Below are 15,513 nucleotides of genomic sequence, written 5' to 3' on the forward strand. Positions count from 1 at the left end.
GCCAGTAATGGGTGCAAGGCCTGAGGTTATGTAAAGGCATTGGACAACCTTTGTCATGACAACAAATAATAAATGTCACCTTGCAGATACTGATTGTGGTATGCATTGTGAAAAAGGAAGAGAAGCTTAAGCCACAGAAACAAACATTTAAACGTATAATGTGTTAGAGAGCTAAAGTAGGAGAATACTCTATGGGAAATATTCAACTCATCACATCATTCCTATAAAACTCGATTGCATTGCTCTGTGGCTATGAATACAGTACAAAATGGTTTATGTATGGTGTTTTTCTTTCAAGAGAATACAACCTGAAAAAATATGCATAATTTACTCTTTGTAGCGCCAGGTGCACAAAATGTTCTGTTGTTGTGGCTGCATCCTTTAAAAAAAAATAGATCCCTTCTGCTATGCTGCTTAACTACAGAACCCAATGAGCCACATTCATTCCAACTGAATACATTGCCAACATCTAAGGTTTAAAAAAAGGGACTACTTTCTCATAATTTGATTGGCTTTCCTGGCTTTTTTGTTGGCCTTTATTTGAGTGATAAAACCATTTATAATACCCATAGGTTTTCAGTTTATAAGACCTCTAGTGTATGAAGAATCATTTAAAACAGTTATTTTTTTAAAAAGGTATTCCTGTAAAAGCTTGAAGAAATAGCCAATAGCACTCACACCCTTCACTGTGAAGTGTTGTAATCACATTCACAAGTCATCCCTCTAACAACTCGCCTGATCATATTTCTTTAAATGTGTTTAAAGTGTATTTATAGACCGGACCAGCAAATCTTCTAATTCATAGGTTTATGGACCGTGTTGTTTATCCAGCTAACTGAGTCGATGTGACTGTTGTGTGTTGTAATTCAGTGATGTTATGCAGAACATTCGATGATTTCAATACAAATCTTAAGAAAGATCGACACCAAAAGTCACATTTGTATTCGTTTTTTGGGGTAATCGTGACCTTCTTTCACTGTGGTTTTGTACATTACTTTAACAATGTTGTTAAATGGATGCTGTGAGTGTCTTTTCCAAAGGGGTGGTTTGTTTTCTTTGTTATCTGAGAAACGTTCCACTCTCTGCCCCTGAAAATCAGCCTTCTAATCTGCCTATACATCACAAAGAAAACAAAACAAAACTGTTGAAGCTGTCAAATAGATTTTCAATAAGCCACTTATCAACGCCTGCCTTCTGTCCCTTCAATTCTGACTCATAAATAGATCTAAAATACAGCTTGAGAGTATTCATTGATTTCAGTCACATTGCCATTTAAAAATAAGGACACAGACTTGTGTGGGACGATGCTTTAAAATGTCTCTCCTGCACGGCAAAATGAGCCCAGGGACATGAAACGTAACACTTGATTGAAAAGACTGGAACATCCTGCTCTGTTTTCACAAAGTCACTTTAATCTAAATGTTATTGAGGCTGAAGATACGGACTGTGTCATCTTTAATAAGCCACATCAGCAACAAATGTTCGAAAAATCCAACCGCCCATACCGTGTCATTGCTCTCAGGCAACTGCACATAAAGAAGTAATATGCTGCAGCTAATATTAGAAAGCACCGCTTTTCTGCGCGCTGAGCATCAATTTACTGCCGTTTAAGAGACAGTTTGTATTTCACTCGAGCTTATATTTCCTGTGGGAGAGAAAGTGTATGCACATTTGAGCACTAGAGCAACACGGTCTAAACCTCAAAGTGATAGACTTTGCTATCATAGCCCCGGGCACACAGTTAATGGTGACATTTTGTACAAAGAGCTTTTTACAGGAGCAAGTCACGGGGGCTTTCACACCTAACCTGTTCAGATTGATTGATACCAACAGTTCTCCCGGTGAGGGTGGTTTATTTTGGGCTGTCGTTCAAACTCTGGTGCTAACCAAACAACCAAAACCAAGACGGTTTGAAAAGGTTATTCCTCCATCCGCGTTCAAGTAATCTGTGGTGCGTAGGTTTTTGGAAAGCAAACTCATTTTGGTGATTTTATGATATGAAATGAGAGCATTTCTTCAATGTATTGTCTTATGTTAAAGTAACTAATATCTTTTGGGTTTTGAAGACATCGAATGAATTATGAACAGTTTGTTAAACCCCTTCCATTAAACTACACCTGTGTACATGACTACTATATGAATGTGTTACTTGAAGTCATAATAAGATTAAAGAAATGTGTGGAGTGAAGAACATATTATTGAGATTTGACGCATACCTGTTTCCCCGAGCTCATACAATGTAAAGCCGTCGATCTGAAGGTATCCTTGGAAGCGCTCCTTGTTAACCCAGGATGACAAACTAGCATCTTCGTACTCTGCAGAACAAAGAGACGGAATCTTTCAGAGGCACAACATTGACATTCAACACACAGCCTGTCAATATTAAAAGCACAGCACAGCAGCGTATTGATGCCATGGATTGTAAGAAGATCACAGTGTTGACCACCTGTACGCTCTCTGGGGAATAAAGAGTGGGACTCAAGGTCAGTTAAACAACAATCAGATGTTGTTTTGACAGGGAGGTGCTTCTGGGTTATACAGGCTTTTTTGGTTCTGAAACAACCTATGGATTATGGATCAGATCGAGCTTATAGGGAATCAATCCAGACGTAAAGAACTAAATGTATCACTTTGGATGTCAAGCCATGTCTGTATGAAGGTACATTTAGTTCAGTAAGGATTCACAACATGCATTCATGTCCTATTTATCAAATAACCACAACAATAGTCATTTTCATTCACCATAATCTGCAACACTGGCTCACCTAACCTCATTTTTACAGCTATTAAGCCTTTCTGTTTAATAAAAACAACACATTTGGTTTGTAAATGATTCTCAAAGCGTAGGTACATTCATTTTGTGGATGAAGTTTTCGGCAGATTTTACACATGTGGTGTGAATGCATAATTCAACGGATGCATTAGGCAAATAGAAGAATAAAATAAAAAGGATCGTCTCCTGACTGTTAACCACATGTTTTTGCTAGCCTAACATCTGGAGGCAACATGCAAACAGGACCCTTCTGGCCCTCCTGGGTATAAATAGGGTGCGGCGAGGCCGTTGAAACCCTTTTTTCTTCGACTGAAAGAGGCTACAGGATGATTATAATTGATGTCAAACAAGGCAGGGACCTCATTATGACATGTTAACAAGTTATCATGACCTTTCTGCTACTATTACAGTAGTTACAACAACAGGGATGACTTTACACGGTTTCTTAAGCTGCAGGATAGGACCACGAAGCCGAACATGACAACCCAAAACCTGAACACGCTTTTAAACCCCCGAGGTCGTAGCTTATACTAGAATCAAAATGGCCTTAATGCATTGCAATCTATTCCTCAGTGCTGCTGCTGCTGCTCCTGCTGTGCAAAGGCAGATTTATTGTAAAGCTGCTGAGTCAGTCAATCCGGTAGACATTCCAGAGAGTTCTTTCCACAGATGTTCTGGCTTTGTAGACAGCATGCAGCTGTAGCATTCCGAGGAGCGAGAGAGAGTGAGCTGAAGGCCCCATACTGGGATGGTACAGCCTGATGAACCTCTACATCGACTGAATCTACTTCACCTTGAGGCAAATTAGAGCGGCTCTCGTCCTGGGTGCCAACCTCACAATCACCATAGCGCTCTACAGGAGCCTGTCAGCCCAGAGTTCACACAGCGGGAGACTGGAGAGCAAGATGAGGGGCAGGAGGGGGAATAGCAACAGACAGTGGGTGGAGCGAGGATGATCCAGTGTCAGGGTTTTGAGCGCGGGGGAAGAGGCAGCTCTGACACGTCTCGAGGATGGAGGTTAATGGCGCAGACGACCTCCAAGACAATGCAAATAGCGTGGGGGAAAAAAACAGGAAAACGTGAAAGAGAGAGGAGGGAGAAAAATATCAAAGATAATTCAAACACGGGAGGGGGCAGAGGGTGAAAAGATTGATAAAAGAAAGCTTGGGGCTATTGTTGGACCACATGTCTCACTTTCCTACGATATACAAAAAGGATACCCTTAAAGACAAACAATGACAATTCTTTAACTAATTTCCCAAAAATGTAATATAATCACAACAAATAGCTCCAGTGAGGGATGGGAACCATGTCTGGAAGAAGTGTCACTACGTACATCATTTCTTGATATGGAAGAAAGCTGGTTGTTTAGCACATTCTCCAGCCTAGCGTGTCAGCATGCTAACACATTCTGACCAGATGATGGCGTAAAATGTAAATCTGGGGGTCCACAAACTTACAGTTCATCCTCTGGGGACAATGAATGATTGTTAGGTCATGGAAATCCATCACATTGTTGTTGATAAATGTCACTGAAATTCAACAACAACATTTCAACCTCATGGTGAGTTAAGTCATTGCGATTCATCCTCTGGGGACCATGAATATTTGTAAAAAATGATGGACTAATAACACACTGACCTGATAATGCAGTTTGAAGAATCAGAGGATCCACAAAGTTATTAGAGTTAATCATTTGGGACAATGAATGCTTACAACTTGCAATCCATCAAATATGTGTTAAGATATTTCACCAACAACCAAAAGTGTCCGAATGTCAACCTCATTGGGAACTAAAGGATCAGTAAAGCCAATAAGATGTATCCTCTGGGGACCATTAATGTGTGTAGGCTGCCCCCCCTATATCTGCTTAGATATTTCATGAAAAGAACATGAGGTTGGATTAGTGGGGATGTGTGGAATATATGGTCGCACTTCAATTTGTCATCCACACCAACCTCGTTGACTTTGCCAATTCAAATAACCGCCACATTTAAGTGCCATCAATAAATACATGCAAAGTAGTGCTACCACACAGCTGGCTGCGTGATGTGCCCATCCACATCAGGCGAGTCGAGGCCAAACCATAACCCACTGAAACAGATTAAGCCTGATGCTCAGCTTATGAGTATTAACTAATGTGTATCACACTCAGACATGTTTGAACAAAAACAACATTCCAGCTGTTTAGACTTAACATACATCCTAATTATATTTTCCTGTCTTCTCACAGCTCTAGCCCTGAAGGTATCACTGCACACGCACACACGATGATCAAAACACTTTTGGCCCTTGAAGCACAATAACAGCGCAGACCTGTACAGCAGTCTGAAACTGAGGATAGAGTTATTAAATATGTATGAGCCTCTGCGCTGTACTATATTTTAACTGCGCTCTTCAAAAAAGGAATGCTGCCGTTTGTGATGTGTACTAAACCAATCAAAGCTCAATGAAATGTCAAATATCCTTTTACACAAAGCGAGGGGCCGTGTTTGGACAGTGCCGTCTGCTCGGCGGTGTCTCGTGCTTGAAAAAACACAACAAGCCAGACCTGCACAATGAGAAGAGTAAGTGTGCTCGGAATTTCTAATAAGTGTTTGGAATCTGAATCGCAAAATGAATACAAAAACAAAGAGGGAGATGGTATATTCTGCCTTAAGGATATGCAGGCATCTGTAGCGTGTAGATAAACAGCACAGCTAGTGTGCAGCCTCACACTTCAATAAACGTCACATCTGCCAACAAACAGTGAATGCCTATGCAAATGTTTAGCCAAATAGCATCCGATAAAAACAGCCTGACGAACATCATGCAAGCTGAAGGACATAAAACCACATAAGGCGCCTCAGCCTCATTTATACCTTCATTTAACATCCAGTCAGGGCTTTCAGTGAAAAATCCTCTGACAAACACAGCTGGAGAGAAACCAAATGCCGAGGTCTACTGCTGGAAAAAAAGAAGAGAAGAAGAAGCAGACTACTTTCTCTACTGCAGAGTGGGGACATTTCTTTGTGAGCTGTCATTGTAGGTAAGTGCTTAATGAGCTGTACTCATTATTTTCCATTCATTCTCACCTACAACAGCCGATAATAAATGGAGACTTTTTTTCCTTCAACTGTTTCCCGAGGCTTAAGGGGGAAAGTAGAAATCTTCAATGTGAGGAAGGACACGACCATGTCGTCCTGCCCCGCTGCTGGCCTTCTCAGTGCTTGATAAGCTTAATATGCCGTCGCCATGGCAATGCTAGACATTCGCCACATCCTCCGTATCAAGGTCCTGGAGGACTCTGAGGAGTGTGGAGTTTTTGTCATCAACGTCTGCTGTGGCGAGCCTCTACTGCTGCGATTCTGGTGCCGGAAGCCCCCCTTCCGTAACGGTCAAGTGGAGCAGACGGAAGTGAACTCTCAGACGATGGAGGAGTTGAATTTTGTTCTGCGGGCGCTGCACCGTGCACCGAATCTCCCCAACAGTCACTACTGGGGCCCATTTGTGCTGTCACTGTGTCTTGATGCCGTTACCTTCCGTTTCCAGCTCCCAGCCAGGGCACACAGAAGCAGCAAAATACAAGACATCATGGAGGAATGTGGGGAAGTCACGTTGTTGCGCTGAGAGATTGGGCAAAGCCGCTCGTCTAAACCCCTTGTCACATATGACTTCTTGTAAAGACTTGATGGCTGCTTCAGTGATTCAGTCGCTGGATTTAAATGACTGTATATACAATACCAGCTGATTTCTTTGGGCTTAACTGCGGTCTCTCACGCCCCCAGCCACCCTGGCGTGCTATGCGTGTCCGCCCAAAGTCAAACCACCACAACACGGCTGGCCTCACCGCACACAGAATAGTGGGCAGTGCCCTGGGTGCTTTAAGATGGGCCAGGCACACCATAACTCAATGTGGTGAGGAAGATGAAAGACCAGTGGAAGAGTCTGGAAAACTAGAGGAACACAGCTAGCGAGAACAAGACGGAGAGTAGGACACACAGTATTCCCCACTAGCCCTTGATGAAGACAAGGTAACAAAATACTCACCATCATAGGTGAAGTAGGCTCCATCCTTGAATACTACAACCGCAGGAAGCTCTGGCAAAGTTACTGACTGAAAACACAACAAGATATTCAAGTCAAAACCAAGTCCCATATATCATTTTTACTCTAGGAATGTATGTGCCCCTGCAAAATGTTGAACAAGACCGTTGTGAAGCAAACTGTGAAACGTTTTGCATATTGCAGAGACAGCAAGGCTGTAATCCAAATGCAGTCGTGGGAGGATGACTAAAAGAGTTTGAATGATTTACTTGAATCTCTAAAAAGTAGCCATGACGTGTCAACTCAAGAGTTTCAGTAACATATGATGGAAAAATTATACAAGGGATTTCAGTTTTCTAAGTTAATTTAATAAAGGAATGCAAATTAAAAAGCGTTACCTCTGGGAAGACTACCTCTGAAGCCGAGAAGAAGTAAGTGTAGACGATGAGCTCGGAGGCTACGTCGTTGTACTTCTCCTGCAACAGCAAACAAGGCTTTAAGCACAAAGCTACGGATACATTTGTGTTTAACAGTTGTACATGCCGTGTCCCTACAAGGAACAACACAAAAGCTATTGTGTGTTACAACAGCAGCACTTCTTTCGTTTAACCAATTCACAGTGTTAGCATTGAAGCTGGGTGCTTGGATGTAAATGGCGCTTACTTTGAGGGGAGAGTCTCCGCCGACATACACAAAGAGCACATCATGTCGTTTCATCATGTGCTCGAACATCTGCTTGCTGGGAAGTGCCCTCACGGCCGGGCTGCGGAGGGAAAAAGAACCAACGCAGATTAGTTCAGGACAAAAATGGCACACTGATGCGTTAACTCAAGCTAAGACTCCCAACAACTCTGTTCTTGATCCAAACTGTAACTCTGCCCAGAGGAAGATTCTTCTGGGCTTCACTTTATGGAGACATCAAATGGAAACAAATGTGGTTGAATGGAAATAAATTGAATGTAAAATTAAATGTTACACACAATATATCCAGAAAAAAAGACACTGCAACGATTTGGACTTGATATTGAATATTCCTTTACATTTTGTAATCTACAAGAAGAAACTATTGGCCATTTTTTTGTATGAGTGCGTGCATTGTAGAATATTGGGGTATGATGTAGAATGTTTTATTAGCAGAAAGACGTGACAAAAGGTTCAACCCTCAAACTTCAAGATATTCTTATGTACTTCAGGCCTACAGTAATAGTATGGATGCAGATGTTGTCTTTTTTGTGCAGTTAAATGTATTTTTAGGGACATTTCATATCCATTCAAAGAAATGGGCTGACTCCAAAACAAATTTTGTACATTTCTATCAAGAAATGTAACAATATATTAGCACTATAAACATTAGTTATAAGAAGGCAATCAAAACTAATCAGGCCGTTGTGTCCTTGGGCAAGACACTTCACCCGGATTTGCTCCTGTGGGTATTGTCCACAGTACATGTATAATATCAATGTGTACTTGTAAAAGCGCCTCGATGACTTCGAGGCGTGAAGATGGACGGTGTGGCGCAGTGCGCTGTGCAATGATCATCAGATCAAGGGGTGAAACCGGCCGCTGCTGTGTCTGTAAAGCCGTTGTGTCCTTGGGCAAGACACTTCACCTGAACTTGCTCCTGTGGGTATTGTCCACAGTGACCATTGCATGTATATAAAATATGTGTAATGTGTGTATATGTAAAGCGCTTTGAGCACTGGAAAAGCGCTATAATAAATGCAAGGAATTATTATTATTATTATTATTATTATTATTATTATTATAGGTATCAAAAAAAAAAAAAATTTCTTTTTCTTTATTTACTTGATGTAATGTTGTATTGCTTGTCTGCCCCTGGACTTTGTTGTATGTAGAATGTATGATGTCCATGTACGATTTTGAAAAGATGAATATTTTTTTTTAAATAATTAAATTAATTTAAAAAACTCTGTTCTTGATCTCTGTGCTGGTGGCACCACCCAGTGGATATCTAGCAACTTGCAGCCCTGAAGTCAGAGCCAAGCTGGGGGGGGGGGGGGGAACAGTCACAATAGCATAAACTGGAGCTTCAGAGCGGGAAACCCATTGAGCTATGAAAGAAATATGGCCTGCGTTGATAAGCTTGCTTGGATTGGTTCTTATTAGTGCAGCTTGGAAATAAAGACAGTTGTACTTATTTTACTTTGTATTTTGAATGTGAAAATTGAAGGCTTACCCTGCCACTCTGTTGGCAAACTCTACGATATCGTCTTTTGTCCTTGGCCCCTTGTAATTATAGGCCAGATCCCCCTTTAACCTTGAACAGAGACGGAAACAAAACACGAGTGAAAGGCTGAGCATTCATTATTTTGGGCTGTCAAATTGCTGCTGGGTGAAGACACTGATCGAAACATTCATGTGAAATAGAATGAATTGGAAATCATTTGTATGAAATTGAATTTTGCATTTGGGATATTGGTTTGTCAGAAAAACCTCATTTAGTGTGCATAAGAGATAGAATGTTGCAAAAGAGGCAAACTAAATCATTTCATTCGTGAATGGAGAGAACGTTTTGCGGCAACTATTTTGATGTAATAAATGTGTTGTTTGAATCAAGCAGAAATGACAAATATTAACTAGTTCCAGCTAGTTTCTCTGCTTTACACACTCATGGCAACTTTTTTGGTACACCTTTCTAAAACTGGGTAGGAATGAAGCTCCTCTTTGTACCCAGAACGGCATTTCAACAAATTCAACACTGCAGATTGGCTGGCTGCATATTCATGCGGCAAAGTCTCCCTCTCCATCACATCCCAAAGGTGCTTTCTGTCCGATTGACTCCTAACAAATGAGGAACTAATGAACTAATGAGGTGGCCACTGAGTGCATCGCTGTAAACAGAATATCTTTAGGTATTGGGCACATGGGCCTTTTAAAGGGCCCATGTGTCCTTTATAAAGGCCCCCCCCCCCCCGATTCTTAACTAAACAATTGATAAACAGAACAAAAATGTATCGATAGCTTAATCAATAATGAACAATCATTAGTGGCAGCTCTACTTCAGCCCATTAAAGACAGCACCTGTCTTCGGCTCAATTGAAGCATTGCAACGCCAACCCGTCTCTTACAAGGTGCTCTAATGAAACAACAAATCTTTAAAGAACAGCTTATTCATCACAAAAGGTCAAATTAATCGAAAGCCTCTCACCTCCCCTGAAAAACAACAACAAATGTCTGTCCCTAATTGAGTTCCATCCAGAGAAACTGCTGGAGTAGAGCTCCTACAAAAAGCAGAATGCATTAAGGATGGCTAAGGTTGCATCAGCCCACAGGGCTTAATGAACTCAGGGGGGGACAGAACTCTGAATCAAGTCACCGAGGGAGGTATCTCGTGTTCTTCGACGGGTGTTTCATCACTTGCTTGGTTTAATGTTATGAACCCTGCGGTGATCCTGTGGCAGTTTCCCAAATGAGCTTGATTATGAGCTCATTATGGCAGCATGAGGATAAATGACTCAGTTTCAAATAGATGGAGGAAAGTCTTCATATGGGATGATCATTTCTCTCAAGTCAACATGAGTTCTGATGCTGAACAGCTGGCGTCTACAGAAAATCCTTCATTTGAACATTTGAAAAATGACATTTCAGAAAACAAGCGGAAGGAAAATCAGTTGATATAGTTGAGTGGAAAAAGCATCAAGCACTCCTGATTTCTTAATTAATACAAGATACACCTTAGTGATTTTTAGAAAGACCTGAAAAGGTTAGATAAAGGAGCCGCATTTCAATTTATCGCCCAAGAAAAATATAATCAACGCATTCAGGAGAGCCGTATCTAATGCAATTGAGCTCAAAAGGTGTGAGCAGAGTCTGCCACTAGTAATGCCTTAAGGAAGCGGCAACAACACCTTGTTCCCGCCTGAATTAGACATCTAACGGCATCTCAAAAAGGCCAAACCTCAAGGGGGAAAAGACAACAAGCAAGTGAAACAATCCTTATAATAACACAATACAAACTTAAGCCACATGTTGAATATAGTATAATACAACAACAAATTGCACCCTCAAAAAATACCCATGGATCAATGCCTCTATGACACAGGATTAACAAATACTAAACACGACAGGCTCTACAGAGTAATCTGCATATTGTTTTAGACTTATAATCATACTGTGTCCAGAGCCTGCAGGTCTGTGCAAAATTCAATAAGCTCTTTAATCTTATATGGATTTATTTAAGCCTATTGAAAGCTGAGGTTAAGAAAATTAAGCTAATTGAAACAAAAAAAGGCCAAGTAAGCTTGGCTGTATGTTATTTTATATATGCTTACACTAAACGTAGCTTTGAATCCATCTAAATAGTCAACTATGGCTTTGTTCAAAAAATAGTTTAATTTAAATCAATGTTCTGATGCACAAAGCTTAGAGAGTCACTTACAGTTTTATCGTGGGGTAACCTCGAACACCGAACTCTGACGCCATTCCTGCAAAATAGAAAAAATATATAGCATCTCAAACGAAAATATATTATTATACTGAGAACCATCTTTCTCTTCAAAAGGTTTGGAAGTTATCCTGTTTTCATCTTCTCACGGGGTTGAAATAACTTCTCTAATTAAGATTCAGCGAGTGAGTTGGATCAGGAAGTGGATGGAAAATTTGAATCTTCGGGATTTGAGCTATTTGTTTGCCAATAACAAGATGAGTCAATTGATAGCACTCTCACGTAGCTACAGAAATGTTGGAGCCAAGCTAAACTAAGCTAATGGCTAAGTTAAAATGACATAAATAAATGAGGATTATATCAATGTCTGCTACAATCTTATAAGCATATTTCCCCAAAAACTGAACTATTCTTTTCAAAAAGCCCCATAGATTATACAATTTCTTTTTCCATTTTTTATTTATTCTAGTCCCGTTTCAAATGTTAGTCTTTTGTCATATATAGTCAACCTTATCCTGTGTTTATTAGGCACTTAATGATACTGTTCGCTAGGGCTGCTCAATTAATTGTATTTTAAATCGCAATTACGATTTTGGCTTGCAACGATTATGAAAACAACATAATTTTTTTTTTTTTTTTTAAATTGGTTTTTCAGTTGAATTATACTTAGAGTTCAGGGTAATCAACTGTTCAAAACATACTGTTAAAAAAAAAAGTTCAATAAATGGATGTTTTCAAAGTAAATGGATAATCGTTTTTAATAATTATTGACCCAAATAATCGAGATTATGATTTTTGCCATAATCAAGCAGCCTTACTGTTGACAGGAAATCAACACAAGTATCTATGGATAATTCCAGTCAGCACATTTTGATGCAATTTATCTTAAAGTGTACTCACAACATTAATATTTTCCTGCATGGGTTAGGGTTAACAATAATATTGACATATCATGGTAATGTCACTATGAAATAAAATCTCTTATCTTCTTTATGTTGGTTTAAAATAAGACCTGAGGCGTCATCATGTTGTTGAACAACACTGTCAATTAGTTTGATCTATATCTGTCTCCAGCACATGAAATATTCACCTGGGGACCAACAGTCACCTAGGGAAGACCTTGAGGTGCTTTATCGTCTACTCACCAGAGTAAGCCGTAGCATCCATCTTTCCCACGCGGACCGGCGATCCGGAGCTCTTCAGTTCTGCTCCCACATCGTACCACACCGGCTCCAGCTTTTTACAGTATCCACACCATGGGGCATAGAACTGACAATAACAAATAGGAAGAAAACTTTAAAATAATGTAAACATGTTACGTTATATCATGCAAACTATAACATCATCTATGTAGTAAATAACCAAATCTGCATTATATTCACAATTTCACATATGTATTTGTGTGCATTATTGTGCCACTTAATTTTGATCCCGTGCGCTAGGCCAGCCAAGGTCTTTTTGAACAAACTCGCTTCCAATTAATCTAACACAAGGTATATTTCACATTGACCTTACTTCGTTTTTGTTTTGCTTTATATGACCTCGCAGTGATTTAAGAGCTTCCTTAGTGCTGTGTTGTTGCCACTATTGTACTTTTAAAAACAATGATATTGAGTATGACCTCAAGAATAGATTAAATGGAATAAACGACAACACTACAAACTTCAATAATGGTCATAAGGGCTATCTAAGGTACATCTTAGACTTTCAACAAATCATTTATAAGTGATAAGTTGTGTACATAGTTTACTTATCATTCCCTTTTAATTTTGTAGGGCAATCTTGTCAACAAACAGTTACTTATTTTACATATCCGGAAATTATTGAGCAACATTGTATTCATTTAGGGTCATTAGGGTTTATTTCCTCCAGGTAAATACAAGTCCAAATCTCTACTCTGCGTTTTGCTCAGCTTTTGGTCAACACCACCTCGCAGTAGTGTATAGTTGGTTTATTTAGAATTTCTACTGATCTGCGGAGTCTGCTTATAAAAATAATAAGTATCATTTTGAGTTAATCACTTTAAACCACACAGTGGAGCTTTCAAAATATACATACAGTAAGTAACTGGCGATAATTCAAGTCTATTCTATAACATTAGACCAGTTCAATGGAATGTCTTAATTCCCCAAAAAACAAGTATTTGAGTTGAATATATTCCATGACTGCTCAGTTCTGAACACAGTGTATGAGAAACAGTAACCATTTGACACAGTATTCAAAGGCATAAGGACTCAGTGCTGCAACTCAAACTAGTAGTGAAGGCAGCTTTGAGTGCTCAAACTTGATTTGCTTGAATGGTAACATACACAAACTCTGATATAAAGCCCTCCGAGCCCCCTGGCTTTGCCCGGCATGCATGACTTCTCATTCTCTAATCACAAATCCAGAGGACAGTCTGCACCCCCCCTCCGGCCCCCGCCCGCCTACCCCGACTGCTGCCACTTCCGCAAGGGATGATCCCGGCAGCGTTGTGCTGGATATGAAGTAAAGCATAGCTGAATGGACCCAGACACTGTGTGCGTGTGCGTGTGCGTGTGCGTGTGCGTGTGTGTGTGTGTGTGTCAGACTCACATCCACCAGCCAGACATCGCTCACTCTAGTGTCCTTAAATCTGTCCAAAAAGAAGTATAAATCAAAGTGACATAAAGTGAACTAGATGCTATTTTCTGTAAACTCATATTATAAAGATGTGTGCTACATGTCAAACATACACATAATAAAGACACAGTGAAATAATTGATATTCAAACATGTGAATATGTTCGTTAAAAGTAAAAGAAGACCCATGAACTTCATAAAAGAGATTAAAAAAACACAAATACACAATCTCTACAGACATCCACAAGCATCCAATTAAAATGCAACGGGAAACCTGAGATGAAATCAAGATTACCCCCTTTAAATTGTAATTATGTAGCCCTTTGTTTACCCCTTCAAATATGGGTAAAATTGCTTACAATCAAAAATGCACAAACTCCTCTAATAGAGAAGAAGTAAGCTTCAAACGTAACTGTGATTTGCACCCACATGATGGCTATAGCACGTTATCATGTCACAGTAGCAGGAAGGTGAAATATAGGCAGAGGAGTGCTTCACTTACGTGTCATCTAGATCTTCAACAAATGCAAGCACCGCTGAAGCCAGAAAAGCCGCGATAACTGCAACATTGAGACATACATTAAATCACACAAACGACATGTCATATTAACGCAACAACATCTTTACAGTCTCTATTGTGCAGCCTGAAACCTCATGACTGAAGCATCACCAGCTAAAGCTCGTCCCAGCTAACTGAGCATCATTTCCCCTTCGTTTCGACAACTGGAGCTTTAAAGATTATATTAACAGATGCAGTGGTTACATGTTTCATTTAGCGTTGAATGTAAATGAATAAAAAAGTGAACGTACCGCCACAAATTAGGGAAGCTTTCACTTCTGCCATTGCTTCGAGTGGAAACAGCAGCAAGCAGGAAATACAGCTGCTAAATGTAGCAGGACTGCGCATGCGCAGGGTTACGCAGGCTCACAACCATGCTCACAACCATAGACATAAAGAGCCAAGCCTCTTTATATGTCTATGCTCACAACAGCTTCAGGCCCTAACGGCTGCTTTTTATTAATTGTTTAATATTTAAAAATGATACACATAAAACTGGATCCGTGTATTTTGTTTACCATTGTTTTCCCGTTTTTCAGAATCCGCACTCAACATGAAATCCAAATAAAAATATCGTAATGTGCAAATAATAGTTGCTTCTTTTTTAAATTCACGTTATATTTATCAGGCAATTAAACTGCATTTAACTGTATTAGGTTATAATACTGCCAGTAATAGCGAATACTCACCACAAGGTGGCGATCTAATCAAATGAATACAGGCAACAGTCCAACACTTCCTGTAGGCCAAAGTATCATAAAGTACTGCATTCAAAGTTATAATTGAAGTATTATCAGTAATGTGCTATTTATGTGGTATTACTCCTATATCCTTAATTTACAATACCTGGCCCCAGGTTTAGTCATTTGCAGCATGTAATTATAATATGAAATAATAAATTACCAAATTTGATCAAATGAAAAGATAATATTTTCCAAGACTCATTGACATATTGTTGTGTATTATACTTCATACGTTGATCATATGTTTTGAATATAAAATATGTATCTGTAACGTTACTGTCAGGTAGATTTTGTGAAATAATTCCCTCTAAAGTAGAAAAGAAGCAAAAAATGGTGATACAGGTGCCTTGAAATGTAATAAAACACAGTATATTGAAACATTTATTATCATCAAGATTGTTTGCGCA

The 15,513-nt window shown here is 39.6% G+C and overlaps 1 protein-coding gene across 1 annotated transcript in view; it reads right to left on the reverse strand.

Annotated features, from left to right (window-relative positions):
• The window catches only part of tmx3b (thioredoxin related transmembrane protein 3b), a 30,428-nt gene extending 15,704 nt beyond the window's left edge, over window positions 1-14,724 (reverse strand). Inside the window, exons 1-10 of the mRNA XM_034108518.1 lie at window positions 14,615-14,724; window positions 14,307-14,364; window positions 13,779-13,818; window positions 12,350-12,473; window positions 11,199-11,244; window positions 8,997-9,077; window positions 7,463-7,562; window positions 7,198-7,275; window positions 6,803-6,869; window positions 2,217-2,315 (exon numbers count right to left, since the gene is read on the reverse strand). Of these exons, the coding sequence (XP_033964409.1) occupies window positions 2,217-2,315; window positions 6,803-6,869; window positions 7,198-7,275; window positions 7,463-7,562; window positions 8,997-9,077; window positions 11,199-11,244; window positions 12,350-12,473; window positions 13,779-13,818; window positions 14,307-14,364; window positions 14,615-14,711 (790 nt within the window). The 5' untranslated portion in view covers window positions 14,712-14,724. The remainder of the gene's footprint in view (window positions 1-2,216; window positions 2,316-6,802; window positions 6,870-7,197; window positions 7,276-7,462; window positions 7,563-8,996; window positions 9,078-11,198; window positions 11,245-12,349; window positions 12,474-13,778; window positions 13,819-14,306; window positions 14,365-14,614) is intronic.
• Between the last annotated feature and the right edge of the window lie 789 nt (window positions 14,725-15,513).

This window comes from Pseudochaenichthys georgianus, chromosome 20, assembly GCF_902827115.2.
Source record: "Pseudochaenichthys georgianus chromosome 20, fPseGeo1.2, whole genome shotgun sequence".
Taxonomy (NCBI): Eukaryota; Metazoa; Chordata; class Actinopteri; order Perciformes; family Channichthyidae; genus Pseudochaenichthys; species Pseudochaenichthys georgianus.